Raw genomic sequence first — 23,210 nt, forward strand, 5'->3', positions numbered from 1 at the left:
GAGCCCCCGCATCAGGCTTTGTGCATGGCTAGGAGTCTGCTGGAGATTATCTCCCTCTCCCTCCCCTTTTGCTTCTCCCCCTGCTCATGCTCTCTCTCTAAGATAAACAGGTAAAATCTTTAAAAAAAAAGATTCCAACTCTTGTGGAGCTTTAGAAAATGGTGCAGAAGGAGACTGCTGGTCTTCTCTGATTGTCTCAGAGCTCAGAGTGTTATCTGTTCACAACATGTTTGTTCACTGAAGAGTTTCAAAACTATAAATGATATTTCATGGTGAAATATATACATCCAATTTGGCCCAGAGGCCTTGAGGCTCTTATTCCTTTCATCCTCACTATCTTTGTCCGTTATAGCTCAAGAGCATCTCATAGCCTTAGCAAAGTTAACAAGAGATAGATAGCATCCATAAGAAATAAGACATGCAAATGGCAACATCAGAATGTGCCTGCCAAATGAAATTACATGCCTGGCTTAGAGAGAGAGAGAGAGAGACACACACACACATAACACCAACAAACAGAACTAAGAGCCGTTGTTACTGTTCCATCTTTAAGCATTTTCTATCCTGTAAGAAACTAAAAAAATCTTCCCAGAATGAATGCTCCAGCAAAAGAACCAAGCAAGGAGCCTTCTGAAGACAATACTTCCTCCAGAAAATGCAACGGAGACTGCAGCTGTGCTCATTCAAATTATAAACTAAGTTGTCTTTTTCAGGATTTTCCAAAGCCATAATTCCATGATTTAAACTTACATGGGCAATATCACATCAATAAAAAAGACACTTTTTATACTAGCAGGAGGATACCATTTTAAAAAAATCTGCTATAATTTATATACTTAAATGCTTATTTGGCCTAAGAATACTTTTCACAGAACCGTTTTGTTACAAAGTACATCCTTGAAAATGCAATTAAACCACTAAGCTTCTCTGATTGAGAACCTCGATACTGAGGCATCCTTGAACAATTCTGGTTCTCTATATATTTATTCCATAAGGCCTAATGGCATCCCTAAAATCGATGAGAAATCCGGCCACTGCTGACAGGCACTTCTCCTACCTGAAGCTTCATTTTCCAGCAAGACGCACCGGGGAGTCCTCAGCGCAGCTCTCCCCAGCGACATGTTCCTGGGTTCATCTGCGCACCAGCTGTCGCCCTACAGCCGCCGGCAGAAACACATCATCGCAGCTGGACTTGTAAGGGCCTGCTGCAACCCTTGGCACACCACTCCTGGGATCAAACTGGACTATTTCCTCCAGTTGATTTCCAAGGAACTACATAGTGAATGAATAATTCATGACAAGTCCATTCCAGCAACCCATTTCTGCTCTATGGTCTACTCCCCACAGCAATTTGCAATGTAAAGATTCTAAAGCAGCATACTTGCTGGCAGGCAAAGAATGAAAAGTTCACTTTCCTCGTCAATGACAGTAAATGTTAGTAGATCTGTTTGCTCTTCTTTCATGGTAACCTATCACCCAGACTTAAGAGATTTCTTAAAATGTAGGAAAGATAAATGATTAACCACAGAGATCTGACCCATACACACACAGAATTTTTTCTCCATAAAACCTGCCCTACCCAGCGGTTTCTGGTGGTAGGAAAAGCAGCAAAGTGCTTGCTCTAAGATCAGCAGGTCAGTACTTACATTTAGCAAAAGACCAGTTCTAGCAGAGCACAGGAAATCATCACATGGTAGGGGAGGGGCGTTTCATATCAATGCCAGGAAACAAATTGCTCCAAAGGGGGAATTTTCCTGGTCCCTCAGGCTATAAATATAACTTTCATCTCATTGGTATTCTTCTAGGAAGAACATGAACATTCATTTTCACCAATTTGTCAGTGCTTACATATTTCCATATGAGTGATATCTGAAGTAGTCAATTCTCTGCACCCAAACACATGATGCCAAGAGGAACTTGAACAAAATAACGGAAGGCCCATACTCCTCCTAGCTCAGCTCCACCTCCAGGAAGTCCAATCCTACACCTATCATTTTTACCTGTTTCAATCTTTCATTCCTTTTCTTCTGCACTCACTGGGACTATCTGAAGCTTGTGCTCTGTCAGTAAGTTCATTTTCCAGCTGTGACTATTCTGTTCCTAGCTACTTTTTATTTTATTTTATTTTATTTTATGATGTTATGTTAATCACCATGCATTACATCATTAGTTTTTGATTCCTAGCTACTTCTAATTTATTTGTTCTGCAAATTGGTTTTCATGTGGCTCCTTGGCTCCGTATTCTTCCCTTTCACCTCATTCTGTCATTTTATTTTATTTTTTCATTCTGTTATTTTATTATATCATTTCTGAGCCTGTGTTTTATCCAACCCAGGTCCTTAACAGCTTACTCCTTAATATCCTACTCAGGAATTCTCTTCATTCTGAGGGAAATGAGGATTTCTTCCAGAATAGACTCTGCATCCTTCTTCGGCATGTACTGTGCCTTTCCCCCCTTCCTGCCATGTGTGCAGAGGGCTCGCAATGTCTTCTTGTTGGCTCAGGCTTCACTGGGACGTTCTGCAGAGCGCCTCTGCGTGTATTAGTGTGTAGTCTAGGGGAGCCCCTCCCCCACCAGCTATGTTCTAACTGGTGTTCACAGAGTGTGAAAAAGGGAGAAGGGAACCAGCTTAGCTGGGACTAGAGCTACAAGCAGCCATAACTCTGAGCTTCTCTCCCAGGGATATATTCTTTTCCTCCCCATTAATTCCCTCAATCCTTGAGAGATTTCATCTCCACCAGAAAGAGTCTGGCCCAGGTTGTTCTCTTTCTCCTTTGCAGTCATCATTCCTTGTCCCCCAAATCCTGACTACCCACTCCCCACCCCTACCCAACCCTGCCACCTGCAGCTCATTATATGCTCCTTCTTCCCCACTGTTCTCCAAACAGACCTGCCTGATCCACATTCCCTTTTGTCAGGTGTTCCGCTACCTCCCAGTTTACTGATGAAGATAATCAGCTCTGACAACCACCTACAACATTAGGGGAAATCTGCCTCGAGATGAAGTATACCCCATGAATGGTAGAGCAAACAGACAGAAAGAACCTGGGTCCTTGATAATGTCTCTGATATGCTGGATTGACCACCCTGAGACTCATCATTCCCTTTTATATAGACCTCCTTTTATATCAGCTAGCAAAGTATTCATTGTTTAAGCCAGGATGGGTTGGTTGTTCTGGTACTTGCAGCTGAAAGCATCCTCACAGATGGCATTTGGACTATCTATTTACATTATTAAACCCTGTTTTGTTAGCCTGTATATTTTTAAAATTAACACAGAACTTCAAACTGATTATTAAGACTCAAGTATGGCTGAGGACGCTCAAAAAAATCAATGATTCTCAGAATTAACAGAGACAAAGATCATCTATTCCAACCCAACACAGAGCCTAAATCCTTGTATAATATTGCAGCCCTGGCTGTTTCCCCTCAACACTCCTAGGAACAAAGAATTCTCCAGCCACCTCCCAAGGCAACCGATTAGCTTCACTCTGCTGATAAATGAATCCTTGTTACTGTCAGGCTCATCATCCTTCGGCCTGAGGGATCTACTGGAACACTGGATTTTAAGAGCAAACTAAAAAGCGGGCAATCAGTTTGGCACAATGCTGGCGGCAGCAGTACAGCAATGGGATGAACAAGGCACACTGTGGACACCAACTCTCCCTACAGCATGAGTTAGCTGGCAGAATTGTGAATCCATTAGCATTTAACCAGATTATTTTTTTTAAATTTTATTTATTCATTTGAGACACAGAGATACAGAGAGAAAGCATGAGCAGGGAGAGAGGCAGAAGGAGAGGGAGAAGCAGGCTCCTCGCTGAGCCAGGAGCCCGATGTGGGGCTCGATCCCAGGACCCTGGGATCATGACCTGAGCTGAAGGCAGACGCTCAACCATCTGAGCCACCCAGGTGCCCCCTCTTAACCAGATTATTAAAACTCTTTCTTATGGACTACACACATGTACAATTCTATCCTGTGTTTTAGGACCTCTTTCCACTCCCCACTGTAAGAATGAGAATGTGAGGGGTGCCTGGGGTGGCTCAGTCAGTTAAACGTCTGCCTTTGGCTCAGGTCATGATCCCAGGGTCCTGGGATTGAGCCCCATGTCAGGCTCCCTGCTCAGCGGGGAGCCTGCTTCTCCCTCTTCCCCCTGCTCATGCTCTCTATCTCTCTCTCAAATAAATAAAATCTTAAAAAAAAAAAAAAGAATGATAATGTGAATATAATGCAAAAAGGAGAATCTTTGCTATAAGAAGGGCCTATAGGGGCGCCTGGGTGGCTCAGTTGGTTGAGCGGCCAACTCGATTTTGGCACAGGTCATGATCTCCGGGTCTTGAGAGCGAGCCTGCATTGGACACCACACTCAGCGGGGAGTCTGCTTGAGGATTCTCTCTCTCCCTCTACCCCTCCCCCCACTCACGTGCATGCACTCTCTCTCTCTAATAAATAAATCTTTTTTAAAAAGGCCTGTAAGTGTTGTCAGAAACTAAAACTACAAGAGAAGATTTTGGAACATAGAGTTGTTCGAATTTTCTTATACTTTCCATGTCCTCTTCAGCAGACTAAAGTTTGGGTAAACACATCCTAAATATGTAATAGGTAAGGGTTTTCAACATTTTTTCCATGACGAACCATCAGAAAAGCATAAAAGATTGCTGGGTAATATATTAATTCTACATGATAAACTAATTCTCCAATTTTGAGATAATCATCATTTTAGTCATCAATCTATTGGTTTTTTATATATTTTAAAATATAACAAATCTTTTGAGTTATCATTCTAATTTTTCTTTTTGTCTCTCAACTACTGTCATCTATTCCTTGACTCAACTTCCTCTTTTCAAGTATCTTATGCTCTGGGTTTAAAATTCTCACTGAAAGAACCATTCTTGAAGACTTTAAAACATACATATTTTTTGGTAAAGGTTATTTCTCCAAAGATTATTTCATCTGGCAGCTGAAACAACAGATGATGAACTCACAGCATATTCCAAGTATCTCATAAAGAATTCTGATTCCTTTTGGGTGTCTGAGGGGAAAGGCCTGATTATGGAGGGCCTGGCTTTCATTAAAAAAATATGAAATAGGGCAAGATGGTGGCTGTCAGGCAAGCCCTTCCAGCTTTCATAAAGACTACATCGGGGCACCTGGGTAGCTCAGTCTGTTAAGCGTCTGCCTTCGGCTCAGGTCATGATCCCAGAATCCTGGGATCAAGCCCCACGTCAGGCTCTCTGCTCAGCGGGGAGTCTGCTTCTCCCTCTCACCCTCCCTCTGTCCTCTCTCTCGCTCTCTCTCTCTCAAATAAATAAATAAAATCTTAAAAGAAAAAACAAAACTCTACATCGAAGTTGGACTGCCCTAGAGTACTTTCAAGTCTATGCTACAGTGCCACATGAAATGCAGGATAGAGAGCCTTAGGTGAAACAGAATACAAAGTTTGTGGCTTGTTTACAGTACACATATACTCTCCCCACTGATGACGTCCCAACCAAGACCCTAAAATTCTTAAGACCGTTACAATGACATGTCCCTGAGGCAGCAGAAAATGTAAAAGGAAAGTACCCATAACCCTGCCTGCCTGTAGTCTACAGTCATTCATGGCTTTTCTCTGTCGGCCACTGTTCTGAGGACCCTGATGATGAAATCTTGGCTTGCCAGCTCTTGAACATTCTTAAAACCTGCTCCTTAAATGTTGCCTCATACCCTGGACAAGCTATCTGGTTTGCTCTGGCCTCTACTATATGCTTGTTTGGGTCTTTCAAAGGACTGGTCTTTCTCCGATACTAAAAAGTTACCCAAGAGAGCACCCTGTGTGAGAACTTAGTAGACCTTTCTACATTATCTCTAGAACGCCAGTCCTAGCCTGGCCTGCTGATAACAGCTCAGCAGCAGACTGTGCCCTCAGACACTGGTACAGTTTTCTACCTAGAGCCCTCTTCTCACTTATCTGCCACAAAGAAGAATATTCTCAAAGCAACCAGTATCCTATCACTGCTCTACACCACAATGTTTCTAATAAAGCATGTATCATACACTAATTAAAACAACTTAGCTTTCAAACCACTGTACTTGTCAGAGAACTGGGGACCTTGCCAGGCTTATAACAGAAGCACTGAGAATCCCACAGCTACAGAAACTCTTAACAAATGTGCTGGGAAGAAGTCTGCACGAGAAAATCTTTCCCAGATTTTTCCAAATGCCTTTTTTGACCTACTCTTAAAATGAAAATACAAATATTTGAGCAGAATTATAATTACCATTTACAAAAGGTTGAGTATGTCTTCATTCAAACATGGATAGCTATATGCTACAAGGGACTTCTGCTGATGAGTAAAATATCATCCATTCTCAGGACCCTTGCACCCTGGTGCTGGAATGCAGCGTGGCTCCCCAGGAGTTCCCAGCATCCCCACTCCACATGTCCTCAGTCCTAATACTGCCTCCAAAGCTGCAGGTCCACTCTACTTGCACTCCCCTATCAACGCTGGGTGCTTCATGGATTCCAGGTATCTCCCTCCTCTGTGGGTCCTCTCTATTTTCCCCTGCTCCCCAATTAAAGTTTGGGCCTGGGGAAAAGAAAATCATTCACCAGTAAGGAATTCATACTCTATTATAGGATACAAACAAATAACTACAGGTAACAACCATGTGGTAGAATTTTTAAAATGCCACATCAGAGATACAAATGCTAATTTCTCTTTCTCTCTTTTACATATCTACTTGTTACAATCCATTCATGGAGGAAGAGAATGGAGAATGGAGTGGAAGAATGGAGTCCCTAATGGGCACATAAATTAGAGAATTTCTAAATACTTTATATAGACCTACTTAAATATAGAAAAAAAAAGAGTATTCACAATAATAAACATCAAAGCAATCCTTGAATACTTGACATAATATACAGTATATTATCAAACTTATAAATTAGCAAACTAAATCATATCAGATTAAGTTCCTTCAATGCTAGAAAAAATTAATGCTAAATATATAGCCAGGATAAAAAAAAGTACAAATGAAGATTTGTGTGGTTTGGATAAAGCAAAATCAGACTTAGGATTCAGAATGGGAAGTAGGGTCTAAAACAGGTGTCAAGTAGGACTCAGACCTGTGCCAGTCACCAAGGGAACTCAATCACATGCTTTTGGTATGTTCTAAAGATTGATGTAGGCTATGAATTCCTTTCCAGCACACAAGAGAGGATGAGGAGCAAAAACCAAGGTGAGAAAATATTCTAGTCACATTTAAAACAATCAGCTTCACTAACAAGTACTGCTTCAGCTGTTCAAATACGCATTACTCTACGGATATGATCCATCGTAGCAACTGAGAACTGAGAATAGCTGAAAAATTAGCTTATCTTTAAATATGTTATCTTCAAAAAATAAAACAAAACATTTTTATCACTTGAAACTTACTTTGCTCTGCTCTCAAAGGTTTCTCCCTCAAAAGCTCTTGATTAAAGAACAGTAATTGGGGGTGGAAGAGATGAAATCACTTTCATCAACCTATCTATGAGTTCAAAATATGCAATCACAGGCCAATATAGCCTAGGTCTGAGGCCTCAGAAATACAGTCAGTATAAGACAGGAAAAGATAAATGGCCTAGGCAGGTATAATGAAGTAATCTGATTACTTATTAAAACATTTCCCCAAACCAGTAATTCCACTTGTCCCTCCGATGGCCTGAGATGTTTATTTCCTAGGAATGGCAGCAGAGTTAAATAAATGGATGTGTCCTTCTTCTGAGGAGGAGGGAAGAGCTGCTGGGAGAAGAGGTGCAGGCGGGCTGTCTCAGGCTCAAGTGTACAATGGAAGGGCAAGATCTGAAGACGGATCCCCTTAAGCCCACCCTTGCTTGTGCATTCTTTGGAAAGTCTGCATACACCTCCCAGAAATGGGTATGCCAGGTTGAAGGCTATTCTTAAATACATCAGAGAAAAATGGTCAACCACAAAGAGTGAGCCACACATTTGAGAACACTGCAAGTTCAGATATTTGATAGTACAACTTGCAAAAACCTAAACAAAGGAAGAAAATCTCCTAAAATACAACACAGAAAATCTACATCTAGTCACAACTTTATTTTGGATATTCTACTAATGTGATAGGTAAGGAATATCACTAATGATCAGCAATAAACACATTTAAAAAGAGAACCCTTTATTCTAACTGAGCACAAACATCAACCAATGTCTACATAATCCTAAAATATAAAAAATTTGGAAAAAGATTAAAAAATATATGAATACCTAAGGAAGCATCTCATTGGATAACTTACCACTGGCCTTTAAATTGTTTATTATTGTTTATTGTTTTATCATTGTTTATTGCAGTCCTGGCTTTACCTTACATCTGACAACAGCATAGTCTTTTATTTCCCAAAACTTTTTATTTTGAAAATTTTTTAATCTACAGAGTGGTTGAAAGAATAATATGATACCCTATATCCTTCAACTAGATGCATCAACCAATATAAAATTTGCCACATTTGCTTTCTCTCTGACACACACACATACATATATATATTTTTCTTTTCCTTGTTATTTTTCTTTTTCTGGCAGAACCATTTGAAAGTAAGTTGCAGGGGTGCCTGGGTGACTCAGTCAGTTAAGTGTCAGACTCCTGGTTTCAGCTCAGGTCAGGATCTCATGGGTGGTGAGATCGAGCCCTATGTCGGGCTCCACAGTCAGCAGGGAGTCTGCTTGAAGATTCTCTCCCTCCAACCCTCCCTGCACCCACTCATGCTCACTCTTGCTCTCTCTCAAAATAAATAATCTTTTTAAAAAATTAAAAAATAAAAAAAAACTTAAAAAAAGAAAGTTGAAGACATTATGCACGTTACCACTAAATATTTCTGTATGCATTTTCTAAGAACAGGGATATTCTCCTATACAACCACAGTACCATTTTTATGTCTAAGAAAATTAACTACAAGTCTATACTTACTTATCATCTAATACATAGACAACATTCAAATGTCCCAGTTGTCTCAATACAGTTTATAGCAGCTTATTCTATCAGCAGGTTCCATTAAGGTTTACGCATTACATTTGATTGTTAAGCCTCTTTAAATCTAAAATAGTGCCCCCATATTTTTCTGTTTTTCATAATAAATAATTTTTTAAAATGAGGGGCTCAAAGTTTAAATTTTCCTCAAAAAACTCTTAGTATTATCTTGAGCTTAATGGAATAATTTTTTCAAAGTTATCAAAGTTCACTTATTAGAAGACTCTGGCTAGTCTCTGTGTCTGTTAGTTATATTCTCAGTAACAACTGCTATCAGTGCTCTGGTTATGGGAGGGCCACTGAGGCCAAGAAAGGGGGACAGTGATACTCACTGAATGATGACTAGAACTATGCTGATAAGCAGAGGCTCATCCAAGTTCAGCAGAATCCTAGGTCACACAGTGTATTTAAAGAGAAGACCTTTGCTCTCAGGGAACAGCCGTCAATGAACCTTGGGGTACAGTATGAATCACTTGAGCATGTCTTTCACAATTTGGGTGTGCAACTCTACTTATAAGTGCTAATCACACGGCTAATAATACATACGCATTATGCCTCAATCAGCCTAAGCCTAATTAAAAAACAAAACCCCAGGGTAAAAGACATTATTAAGACTTTCTTGTAACTGCAACCACTACTAGTTATTCACATATTACCTAAATACTGTGAATCTGACAGCAATCCCTCGCTATTTAAAAAAAGACAGACTTTTGAAATGTGGTAAATTGAGTTCTTTATAAGCAAACACAAAAAACACACAAACTCAGCACTAGGATGACTGAATAAAAGGGGCAATATTTCATGGCCCAGGCAAAAGTGGCATGGAAGAAAGATAAAATATTCTCAAATACAGCAAGTACCAGAAGTCACCTGGGGAGGTCCGTGAGACAGTGACTCCAGATGGTGACTCCCCTTCCTCAATGTCCTGTCACACACCCTTTTTTCTTCTCAGGCAATTCATTCTAACTGACAATTTTATCTATTCCTAGGGCCTCCTTTCCTCTCTATATGCTATCCGACTCCAAAATTTCTCTCTTTCTAGCTCTTGCTTAAATAGATTTCTCTCTGAAGATTCAGACACAACTGAATTCTGGATATCTTCAGGTGGCCCACCCACAAGTACCTCACACTTCCATGTTCACCATCAAGTTCACCATCCAATTTCCCCATCTTTCTGATTAATGTTGCCCTTCCTCCATCAAAGTGAATGTCTCGACCAGACATTACCTGTCCATGACCTCCACAATCCATCAGCCACCAGCACTGTCATTGATCCTGCCTCCTGTCCATCTCCTTGTGATCTGCTCACTGCTCTCCTCCCCGATACCACCTCCCTGGTTTAGGCCATCATCACACGGAGCATAGCATTAGCTTTCTGAGTGCTCTCCACCCCCATCCGCTTCACCAAACTATGGTCACGTTATTAAAATAGAGCTCTACCCTTCACTGCTTCAGTTCCCTTAGCACCACTGTGGCTACTCCCGCCTCATCTCACTGCTCCCCACCTGACACTTCAAGCTCCAGCAGAACGAATTTTTCTCAGTACCTCAAACATACCATTCTTCTCTTCTCTAGGAATTTTTGCCTCGTACTGTACCAAACATTCTTCTCCTCTATCTTCAACTAACTCTTACTTCTTAAGACTCATCTTTGACATCTCCTCTTCCAGAGAAGCCTCCCTGTCACCATGAGACTAGGTCGGGGTGCTTCTCTAGACCATGGCACTTACCACACCGAACTGGGTGCCTATTTTCCCAGTGGGCAGTATGCAGAGCAGGAAGTGGGAGGCCGAAGTATGGAGACCAACGTGCAGGCTGCTGCAGCAGGAGAGTCGACCAGGACCCAGACCACAGTTAAGGCGTGGCTTACAGAAGCATAAGGCCTGGGAGAGATTCAGGCAGCACAGAGGGCGTCTCTGTGTTACGCAGCATTTATGCTCAACGTCTGATGGCACGCACCATGTAATGGGTGCTTAATATATATTTGTTCAAAAAAATGAGCAGATCAATGAAGACAGAAGATAAAGACATAAGGAAGCAAATGGAAAAACATCTGAATCGTGCTCAGTATAGACTCACTGAGTGCTGGGGGAATGAAGACACAGAGCAAGCGAAGCTGGACAAGTTTCATTAGGAGAGACGTGTGGTTTGCAAAGATAAACGCCAGTGGCTGGCAGAGCAGTATGCAAAAAGCAAGTGAATGAAGAGCATGAGTGTGGAGGTTGGGTGTGAATACCAATTCTGATACTCGTCAACCGCCAATGGGGGAACCCTTGGCAACTCATCCAACAGTTCTGTGCCTCATCTATAAGATGAGAGTGACAATGGATGACAATGATAATACCTAATAGTACTTGGATGAGGATCAAATGAATTCACTGAGTTAATGTTTGTAAAGTCCTTAGAAGAACAGTGCCTTGTACAGAATAATAATGATATAAGTATGTTAAATTAAACAAATCCTTAGTAGTATCTCAACCTATTTAGATGCAGTAAAAATGGCCACCTATGAAGTGAATAATTAATGGACGACTGCATACCTCCACTTACTGAAAGGTGATGTATCAGCTATATTTACTGTAAAATGTGAAGAATTTTCTCAACTAGAGCTTTAGGTAACAGAATTGTTTTTACAGATATACACACAATTCATAGTACACTGGGGAAACTGGAACTTCTGAAGTACACCAAAAAAATACAACACCCTATTCCCATCTCCAGTCACATACAAATCCTGGAAAAAATATAGCAAAATAATTTTTAATACACAACCAAGCTCAAAAGCAAGAAGAAAAAATTCCCAGGGGCCAAGAACAAGGAAAAAATTTAAAGTCAGAGCATTAAACAAGAGGCTAAAGCTAAAGGAAAGAAACTTGAATTACATGTTCACAGAGATAAAGAAAAAAATCTAAAAAACAATGCAAAAACAGGAAATTATTTTAAAAATTTATGAAATAAAAACACGGAGACATTGAAATTATGATCTCAATGGCAGAACTAGACCTGGCTAAGGAGAGGTTCAGTGAACAGAAAGAGAATGCTGAAGAAATCACCCAGAACACAGCACACAGAGACAGACAGAAAGCATGGCAGAAGACAGTGAGCTTTACTGCCAGAGAGGGAGAATGAAGAGAATGGGGGAGAGGCAATATTTGAGGAAATAATGAGTGAGTGCTTCCCAAAAGTGAAGAAGAGCCTGGGTCCTCAACTTCAAAAACTGAAAGAGCACACCTAAATTCCAAGCAGAAATGGGATAAAGAAAAACAAAAGCATAACTAGCCACATCACAGATCAAAAGATCTCTGGTTACAATATACTGGGGAAGCTGCTATCAGAGTATTCACCGAATTCTCTGACATGGCTCTTCCTATCTTCCTGCTACATTATAGGCTCCTCGAGGGCAGGCTTCTTTCCAGTACAATATCTGCTTGATGCATAAATGAAAGTACAAATGTGTGCAGTGAATTTATATTCATGGGAAAGCATTTTTAAGAGGACACAAACTAATATGGAAGAAACATCATACAAACTCAAGTGTCCATGGGCAAGGCATTCCTCTTGGGACCTGCTTCTTCTTTTGTGTAAAATAAAGGAGTCATATCTCAATGATGTCAGATATAAAAGCCACCAACAAATATTACAGGACTATAATATTATTTGAGTGGTTTTCTTATTTTCAACAGGCTTACTGACAGGTAATCTGAAAAATTACCTGCCTCCTAGTTGTTTCATACAGGTGGGACAGCTATAAGAGAATAGTGACAACCAACAAACCATAATCACTGAGTTCTGAGGTAGGATCTAAACAAATATACTTATGCACCACCTTCGGTTAATTTACATGCAACACACCAAAGCCAACTGCAAATGTTTCACTTCACAACCAAACTAGACTCTTAGTTTTACCTACATGACATGGACTCATCTAACAAACTCTCACTAGATCAGCATTACAAAAGAGCTCAGCTACAGTCATTCTGTGCATTCTTCCATCTCCATACCTAAATAAGTAAACAGCAAACCATTACCAGTCCAAGACTTATGTGAGAATTGGCTGGGAAAAGTAAGCTGTTAATATATAAAATAGCTAAAATCAATACTGTTGGCTTTTGACTAAGAATATTTAAAATGGCAGGACCTCGAAGTTGTATGTAATTTTATCTGCATTCAAGTTTCAAAATCTATATATGCAAAAGAAAATGTAACAGTTCAAACTGATCAATTTGTACTTAATGTTTGATAACAGCCTGCTTTTTTATTTCTAGAAAAACATCTAAGCTTATTTCTTCATTCTTAAAGAAAACAAGCCTTACAAGGCAGAAAACAACCATTTAGAAAAGAATTAGTCAGAATTTGTTTCTTAAACAGTGAACGTGCTACAACTTTCTGTGAGTTCTTGAGCAAACTAGGAGTTACAGTGATAGATTTGATTATCAGGCAGGAAAAACATGCTAGGAAGTAGACTTTTAAAAACCACTCCAGGGACAAAGGAAAGGTAAACAGATGACAAAAGAAATTCTCGTTTCTAGGTATGAGAATATTAATCTCTTGGGCTTTTGCAGGTAAAGTAGGTAGATGATTCAAGAGGTCATACAAATGATCTCACAGAGGGTGACAACCAGAGACAGCAATTTGGGACAGGTATATTTTAAAGATGTATATTCATCTCTTCATTTCAACACACTTATATGAAGAAACCAGGAATGGTCCAAAAGAGAACAATCAGAATGTTGAGAGATTCAATTTTGTAATACATGAAACAATGGATTTTTATGTTGCATAATAAGACTGATGGTCCCTGGAAGAAAAAAGTAAGACTGCCAATAAAAGAAAGCTACAGAGAGTTTGTTCTTATACTGGATCTCAAAATTCTGGTCACCCAAAAAAGAAAAGAACTGCCTTTGGAAGTAGTGGGTCAGTGCCATGAGAGATGCCCTAATGGTGCCCCAAGAACAAGCCAGCCACAATGATACAAAGCAGGTTCAAGCACTAAACTGGGAGTTGGGCTAGATTCTAGGATGTTAAAACACAGATTTTATGATTTAAAAAGGGAACGATTTATCAAATAGAAAAAAGAGGGGCGCCTGGGTGGCTCAGTTGTTAAGCGTCTGCCTTAGGCTCAGGTCATGACCCCAGGGTCCTGGGATCGAGCCCCACATCGGGCTCCCTGCTCCGCAGGAAGCGGGCTTCTCCCTCTCCCACTCCCCCTGCTTGTGTTCCCTCTCTCGCTGTCTCTCTCTCTCTGTCAAATAAATAAATAAAATCTTTAAAAAAAAAAAGAAAGAGAGAATAATTAAGAAGTAAAAGTATAGTGATTATGCCTCAAAATACTGTTATCACTTGAGAGGCCATCTTTTCAGAAGATGTCAGGTAAAGATGAGTACAGTATTAGCTGCCAGCATTCATATATTTTTATAGCAAATATAAATGTGGTTAGATAATCATCATCCTATAAGTGCGTATAAACTTATGTTTAAAAGCAAATGGAATAGCTATGTGCTTAACTCACTGAAACTACAGAACGTATAAACTGTCTTTCCAGTAACATATTATCTCATTAAGACTCAAGTGTTTATAAATGTATGTGGCGAAGCATAAAAAAACACAATCATCATCCTGATGCTTCATGGCAAAATCAGAAGCAAGATGGTGAAGCCAATGGGGTCAGCAAAGGAACTGTTTATAAATATATAAAAGAAAATAGTATGTTCTTTTCCCATGGAACTTACTTACTGTTTCAATGTAAGCTATTCACTGAATTACCTTTTTGTTTATCCTTTTCAAGAAATACCATAATGTGCGCCAGTTCATTCAGTATCCATATCAATTTCATTTTAAAGGAGTATAAAGCAGAAAATTTATATTTTCTGAACAATCTTATAATACGGGTTCCAGGCATAATTAGGTTGTGTTTACTCATGCAGTCACACTCAAAGTTTTGATTTGGAGATGATACATGGGGGAGAAAAAGAGAGGGCAGAGCATCCACTTTGCCCATCCAGATCATGGCAAAAGTGGGTGGTTCTACAGCCAGCAGCTTCTTCCTACTTCAGCAAAGTCTGTAGCAATGTGGCAGCTTTTCCAACTATGGTAAAGATAATGATTTTTTTTCACCAGCAGTGGCAATAGCAACTTTGTCAGCTCATCTCAGGAGAACAGTCCAAGAGTACTGGGATTAGCTGTTCCTAGAAACTCAGTCTGCTCCTCCAGCCATTCAATTACTTTGTAAGCATCTACTACTTCCCTATATGAAATCCCTCTCCTTAAACTGATTGGAAATAATGCTGTTGCTTACAGTGGACCCTGTCAATAACAGGGTAAAATGGACATCATTCTGGAAAATAATTTACAAATACTGTCAAATGAAATGTGTATTTCTAAACATTGATTTGGTGGCCAAATACAAAATTTGTCTTTTAGACTTTTAAAAATACATGTTAAAAATCCTACTCAAATGCACAGAAGGGTATTTTAAAATAGGCCTGAGTGGGGCGCCTGGGTGGCTCAGTCAGTTAAGTGTCTGCCTTTGGCTCAGGTCATGATTCCAGGGTCCTGGGATAGAGTTCCACATCGGGCTCCCTGCTCAGCCAGGAGCCTGCTTCTCCCTCTGCCTGCCACTCCCCCTGCTTATGCACACGTGTGCTCTCTGTCAAAAAATAAATAAAATCTTTTAAAAATAAAATAAAATAGGGCGCCTGGGTGGCTCAGTTGGTTAAACGACTGCCTTTGGCTCAGGTCATGATCCTGGAGTCCTGGGATCGAGTCCCGCATCAGGCTCCCTGCTCGGCAGGGAGTCTGCTTCTCCCTCTGACTCTCCTCCCTCTCATGCTCTCTGTCTCTCATTCTCTCTCTCAATAAATAAATAAAATCTTTAAAAAAATAAATAAATAAATAAAATAAAATAGGCCCGAGGATAGGAAAAACATCAAATAATGGGGAAAGGAGACAAAAGAATGAGAAAAACATGAATTTTTTTTAAATGGTGAAATTATTTGTGTGAAAAAGAAAAGAGAACTAGTAAAGAAATACAGAAAAATCTCAGTTAATCAAGTGGATACTATAATTATGCTGAAATTAGAGAAGAAAAAAAGTCTACAAAGACATCCACCACTTGGTATCTTAAGTCAGTTTTATTTGTAAATAAATTTTTTAAAGTTCAATTTGGATCTTATGATCAAAAAGTTGAACAGAGACATGGAAGATATAAAGAAAGGATCCAAACTAAACTTCTAGAGACAGTAACTATTCCATGCCTTAGATGGAAAAATACACTAAAAAGATTAACAGCAGATTAGACATGGAAAAAGAAAAGATTAATAAACTCAAACACAGCAATTAGAATGATCCAAAATAAAACACAGAAAGAAAACATAAAATTTTTAAAAATCTAAAGCGTAACATTGGACAACTTCCAAGAGTTAATGTGTGAAATGGGAGTCCCCAAAAAAGGGAGGGAGCAGAAGAATATTTGAAAAATATTTCAAATTAATGGAAACAGATCCACAAAGTTCAACAAACCCAGACACAAGAAATGAAGAAAACAAGGGGCACCTGGGTACTTCAGCTGGTTGAGCATCCACCTCTTGGTTTCAGCTCAGGTCATGATCTCATGGGTCATGATATCAAGCCCCGCAACAGGCTCCACCCTCAGTAGGGAGTCTGCTTGAAGATTCTCTCCCTCTGCCCCTACCCCCCCACCCGTCTCTCTCTAAAATAAATAAATAAATCTTAAAAAGAAATAAGGAAAACAAAAAAAGAAGAAAAAGAAAGCTGAAAAATTCTTTACCAGCCAACTCACACTATAAGAAATGGTAAAGTCCTTCACAAAGAGACAATGAACAACAGAAATGATATTTATAAGAGTAAATAGATATTTTTCTTATTATATTAATCTCTTTAAAAATGTTTTAAAATACTATAATTCTGGGATTTATAATTCTGGGATTTAATGAAAGATGTATGACAATAATACCATAAAAGCCAGAAGGAGAGAAATGAAAGTATACTATTGTTAGGTTTATACAGTATACCTGAAGTAATATAATATCACTTGAAGGTAGACTGTGACAAGTTAAAAATGTGTACTATTATAAACCCTGAAAAATTTTTAAATTAAAAAGCCATTAAAATAAAGAGTTATAGCTTATAAGCCAACAAAGAATTTAAAAAGGCCAAAAGAGATGAGAAGGGGAACAAAGGCAGATGAGACAAACAGAAAACAAACAGGAAGACTTAACCCAACTGTTTCAATAATGTCTTTAGATATAAATAGTCCAAACATCTAAATAAAGAGCAGAGATTGTCAGACTAGATAAAAAAGACCCAACCACATACTGCTTATATAAAGAGCACTTAAATATAAAGACACAAATGAGTTAAAAGTAGAAAGAAAAGTTGATGCTATGTTAACACTTACCAAAAGAAAGTTGCAGTGCCTATATTATTAACAAAGTAGATTTCAGAGCAAAAAATATTATCACCATGATAAAGATAATCATTTCATAATAATAAGGGGTTATTTTATCAAGAAGACCAAACAATCCTAAATGTTTATGCACCTAATAATAGAGCATCAAATACATGTAGCAAAACTGGGAAAAATAAAACAAATCCAGAATTATAGTCAGCAATTTCACTACCACTCTTTCAACTGAAAGAACAACTAGATTCAAGGATACAGTAGACTTGGAAAACACTATCAATCAACTTGACCTAACTGACACTCATAGAACACACCATCCAACAATAGAGAAATACACATTATTCTAAAGTGTACAACGCACATTTACGAAAAGAGACCATGTTCTGTGCCATTAAACAAGCCTCGATAAATTTTAAAGGATTTAACTTATTCAAAATATGTTTACAGACCAAAATGGAATCAAATTAGAAATAAATAAGAGCAAGATCTCTGGAAAGTCCCGAAATTTTGAAAATTAAATAACATACTTAAAAACACCCATGGATAAAAGAAGAAATCAAAGGGAAATTGGAAAGTATTTTGAACTGAACAAAAATGAAACTCAAAAGTAAAATATGCCAGATGCCACAAAAGCAGAAATGGGGAAATTTATAATCTCTAAATATCTACATTAGAAAATAAGAAAGGTCTCAAAAAAAAAATAAGAAAATAAGAAAGGTCTCAAATAAATAACCTTGGCTTCTACCTTAAGAAGCTAGAAAAAGAAGAGCCAATTAAACTCAAAGGAAACAGGAAAGGAAATGAAGAATATCAAAACAAAAACAAAAACAGAAAAAACAGAAAACAAGTAACACAGAAAATCTATTAAACTGAAAGAATTCTTTGAAATCAATTAAATTGATAAACCTGTGACCAAATGATCAAGAAAAAAGGATAATCAGTGACATAAGCTGTATGTTTGTGTCTCTTCCAAAATTCATATTCATATGTTGAAATCCTAATGCCCATGTGATTATATTAAGAGGTAGGGACTTTGCATGTGATTAGGTGAAGAGCAAGGAGCTCTCATGAATGGAATAATGTCCTTAAAGAGGCCTCAGAGAGGGGCGCCTGGGTGGCTCAACCGGTTAAGGGTCTGCCTTTGGCCCAGGTCATGATCCCAGGGTCCTGAGATCAAGTCCTACATCAGGCTCTCTGTTCAGCAGGGAGTCTGCTTCTCCCTCCTCCCTCTGCCCTGCTTGTGCTCTGTCTCTCTCTCTCAAATAAATAAATAAAATATTAAAAAAAATAAAAAAGAGTCCTCAGAGATATCCCTCACCTCTTCTGCCACATGAGGCTATAATGAGATGTCTGCAACCCAGAAGAAGGCCCTCACCCTGGAGCATGCTGGCACCTTGACCTGGGACTACAGAACTATGAGAAATGAATTTCTATTGTTTATAAACCATCAAGTCTGAGGTATTTTGTTATAACACCCCAGAATGGACTAAGACAATAAGGGAACATTATAAACAATTTTATGTCAATAAATTCAACAATGAAACTGACCAATTCCATAAAAGACACAAATTATCAAAGTACATTAGAAAAGAAACAGATAACCTAAAGAACCTTATATTAAAAATATTGAGACTTTAGTTTAAAACTTGCTCACAAAAAATCTCCATGGGCCCCTGGGTGGCTCAGTCAGTTGAATGTCTGACTCTTGGTCGTGAGATTGAGCCCCATACTGGGTTCGGCACTCAGGGAGGAATCTGCTTGAGGTTCTCTCCCTCTCCCTCTGCCCCTCCCTGCCCCTTACACACATGCGCTCTCTCCAAAATAAATAAATAAATCTTTAAAAAAAAAATTTCCAGACCCAGATGGCTTCACTGGTTAATTCTACCAAATCTTAAGTTAGAAATAGTAATACCAATTCTATTTAAACTCTTCTAAAATATTCAAGAGGAGGAAACAATTCCCTCATCATTGTCCTTATGACAAAATCAAAAACATTACAATCAAAGAAAACTACAGACCGATATCCCTTTTGAACACAGATATAAAAATTCTAGACGAGAATTTTAGCAATTACATTCAAATTAGATATATATAAAAAAGTTAATACAGTATAATCAAGTGTAGTTTATACTAGAAACATAGGGTTGGTTTAACATTCAAAAAAAAAAACACACCAACCAGTGTACTTTGCCATATTAACAAACTGTGATGGTTATTTTTATGTGTCAGCTTGACTGGGCTAAGGGATGCCCAGATAGCTGGTAAAACATTATTTCTGGGTGCATCTGTAAGAGCAGTTCCAGAAGATATTAGCATTTGCATGCCCCCCAAAGCAGGTGGGCATTATCCAAATCCACTGAGGGCCTAAATAAAACAAAAAGGCAGAGGAAGGGTGGATGTATTCTGTTGCTTGAGCTAGCACATCCATCCTTGGATATCAGCACACCTGGTTCTCAGGCCTTCAGACTCCAGCCTTTGGAATCAAACTGACTCAGTAACATTTGCTTCCCTGGTTCTGAGACCTTTGGATTTGGACTAAATGACACCATCAAACTTCCTGGTTCTCAGTTTACAGATAGCAGGTAGTAGGATTTCTCAGCCTCCATAATCATGTAAGCCAATTCCTATAATAAACCTCTTATCTATATCTATATATCTATAGATAAAGATATCTTACTGGTTCTGTCTCTCTGAACATCCTTGACGAATATACAAAATACAAAAATAAAAAACATACGATCATCTCAGACAGAACTGCAAGAACTCTTTGGTACGTATGACTCCATCCAAACCCGTGCACTAAGAGACTTGAACAAACACTAGCATAGTTTCTAACTTCTCATGGCTGTGTCCCTAGAATGATGATTACAACCCTCTTAAGTTCCTGCCTGGAAAAACTCCAGGTTGCCAAAAGCATTTACTGTTTATTCCAGCCAACACCTAAAGATAGAGCCCCTATATCCCAATCTCTGTAGGAGAGTACAAGCCTAACTTGAGTAAGCACCAGGTAGCAAACCCAGATGGTTTAATCACACTGATCAACTCCTTTCCAACTTTTTGTAAATTTCAACATCCCCAACTCTGCTCAAGCCCCCACTCATTTCCCATTTGTTCCTCCTCTCTCCTCCCTTATTCTCCTTTTAAAATATCCTAGACACCTCCACACAAAAAGAAGCTGAATTCAGTTCACACTGGACTCTCCTCCCCACTGCAATAGTTATTACTGAATAAAACCTGCCCTTACTGCTTTAACTAGAATACAGCTTTATCTTCGGTAAGACATAAAAAAAGCATTTGACAAAACCCATGATCCATTCCTGACCAAAACTCCTAGCAAACTAGAAATGGAAGGGAACTTCAACTTGATACAGGGTATCTACAAAAAACATACAGCTAACATCATACTTAATGTTGAAAGAATAAATGATTTCACCCTAAGATCAGGAACAACACAAAGACTAGAGACGTTCACTAGGACAAAAAAGGAGAGGCATCCATATAAAAAGAGGCAGCGTAAAACACTATTCATAGATGACACAATTGCCTATGTAGAAAATTTAATAGACTCAAAGCTACTAGAACTCATAAGTGAGTTTGCCAAAACTGCAAACAAGATACAAGATATAAGATCAATACACAAACATCAATTTTATTTCTACATACTAGCAATGAGCAATAGAAAATAAAAATTTTAAAAAATAGTATCATTTACAATGGCAACAAAAATACAAAGTAAATAGGGATAAATCTGACAAAAGGTGTTTAAGACTGATCTATACACTGAAATCTACAAAACATTGCTGAGAGATATTAGAAAAGACTTAAAGAGGAGACATACCTTATTCATGGGTCAAGACTCAGTACTGTTAAATGTCAGTTCTCCCTCAAATTGAACTACAAATTCAATAATCCCAATAAAAATCCCAGCAGACTTTTGTGTAGAAACTGACAATCTGATTCTTAAATTCATATGGAAGTGCAAAAAAACTAAGATAGGCAAAACACGTTTGAAAAAGAACACTGATTTTCAAGACTTATTATTAAGCTGGAGTGTTTATGACAGTGTGGTATTACACTTGATCTTAGCCAAAAGGCCGAGGGGCTATTCATGTAAAAATAGTAAATAGATCACTTAAACAGAAAAGAGTAAAGAAATAAGCACGCACATATTTGGGCAACTGATGTAAGGTAATGTGATGGAGAAAAGACAGTCCAATCTATTCAACAAATGTTACTAGAACAACTGGATATACAAAAAAAAAATAAATTGTATTGGATATATACTTCATACAATATACAAAAATTAATTCAAAATAGATCACAGACATATGTGTAAAACCAAAATTATAAAAGTTCCAAGATACTATTTGCGTCTTTGGGTTAAAGTGAAGCTTTCTTAATAGAAGACCAAAAATACAATAAATACAAGGACAAAAAGGATAAACCTGACTTCACCAAAATTTAAAAAGTTAAAACCAAACTTTAGTCTTCAAAAGACACTGGCAGGAACATTAAAAGACAATCCAGACATTGGGAGAAAACATTTGTAAAGCATATATCTGATAAAGGACTTGTACCTAGAATACATACAGAATGCTCAAAATTTGACAGTAAGAAAAAAGGCCACCAATTTTTTAAGTGGACAAAAGATTTAAAGAGGCTTTTCAACAAAAAAGACAAGGATGGTAAATAAGCACATGAAAAGATGCTCAATATCATTACTCGTGAGGGAAATGCAAATTAAAACCACAATGAGATGCTAGTATACACCTATTTAGATGCTAAAATTAAAAAGACAGACCATATCAAGTGTTGGCAGAGATGTAGAAGAATTGGAACTCCTCTCCTTCTGGTAGGAATGTCAAATGGTACAATCATTTTGGAAAACAGTTTGGCGGTGTCTTAAAAAGTTAAACATACATCTACCATATGTTTCTACTACTAGGTATTTACCCAAGGGAAAGGAAATATATGTCCATACAAGGGCTTGTATGAATGTTAGAAGCAGCCTTATTCATAACAACCAAAAACTGGAAACAATCCAAATGTCCATCAACAGGAGAATGAATAAAGGAATTGTGATAAATTCATACAATGAATACTACTCAGCAAGAAAAGGACACAACTTGGTACACACACACACACACACACACACACTGGAATATTCTTTCAACCATCAAAAAAAATGAAATCTTGCCATTTGCAATGACATGGATGGAACTAAGAGGATATATACTAAGTGAAATAAGTCAGTCAGAGAAAGACAAGTATCATATGATCTCACTCAGATGTGGAATTTAAGAAACAAAACAGATGAGCATAGGGGAAGGGAAGGAAAAATAGGATGAAACAGAGAAGGAGACAAACCATAAGAGACTCTAACTATAGGAAACAAACTGAGGGTTGCTAGAGGGGAGGTAGGTGAGGGGATGGGGTAACTGGGTGATGGGCATTAAGGAGGGCATGTGATGTAATGAGCACTGGATGCTATATGCAACTGATGAATCACTAAATTACCTCTGAAACTAATAACACATTATATATTAATTAAATTTAATTTTTAAATTTTTAAATAAAAAAGGACATAACTATTGATACACACAACTTGGATGAATCTCAAAAGAATTAATCTTTGAAAAAAAGCTAGATTTAAAAAAGTACATAACAGGGGCACCTGGGTGGCTCAGTCAGTTAAGTGACTGCCTTCGGCTCAGGTCATGATCCTGGAGTCCCTGGATCGAGTCCTGCATTGGGCTCCCTGCTCTGCAGGGAGTTTGC

At 38.4% G+C, this 23,210-nt stretch overlaps 1 protein-coding gene across 10 annotated transcripts in view; it reads right to left on the bottom strand.

Annotated features, from left to right (window-relative positions):
- The window catches only part of MARCHF8 (membrane associated ring-CH-type finger 8), a 159,382-nt gene that overhangs the window by 42,049 nt on the left and 94,123 nt on the right, over window positions 1-23,210 (bottom strand). Inside the window, exon 1 of one of the 10 annotated variants that reach the window (XM_031038894.2) lies at window positions 1,058-2,801. The exons of the other annotated variants lie outside the window; for them this stretch is intronic. Within the exon in view, the coding sequence (XP_030894754.1) occupies window positions 1,058-1,069 (12 nt within the window). The 5' untranslated portion in view covers window positions 1,070-2,801. Of the gene's footprint in view, window positions 1-1,057; window positions 2,802-23,210 lie in introns of those variants that run through there. 10 annotated transcript variants of the gene reach the window in all.

The sequence above is a fragment of the Leptonychotes weddellii genome, chromosome 6 (assembly GCF_054177405.1).
Source record: "Leptonychotes weddellii isolate Sample4059 chromosome 6, ASM5417740v2, whole genome shotgun sequence".
Taxonomy (NCBI): Eukaryota; Metazoa; Chordata; class Mammalia; order Carnivora; family Phocidae; genus Leptonychotes; species Leptonychotes weddellii.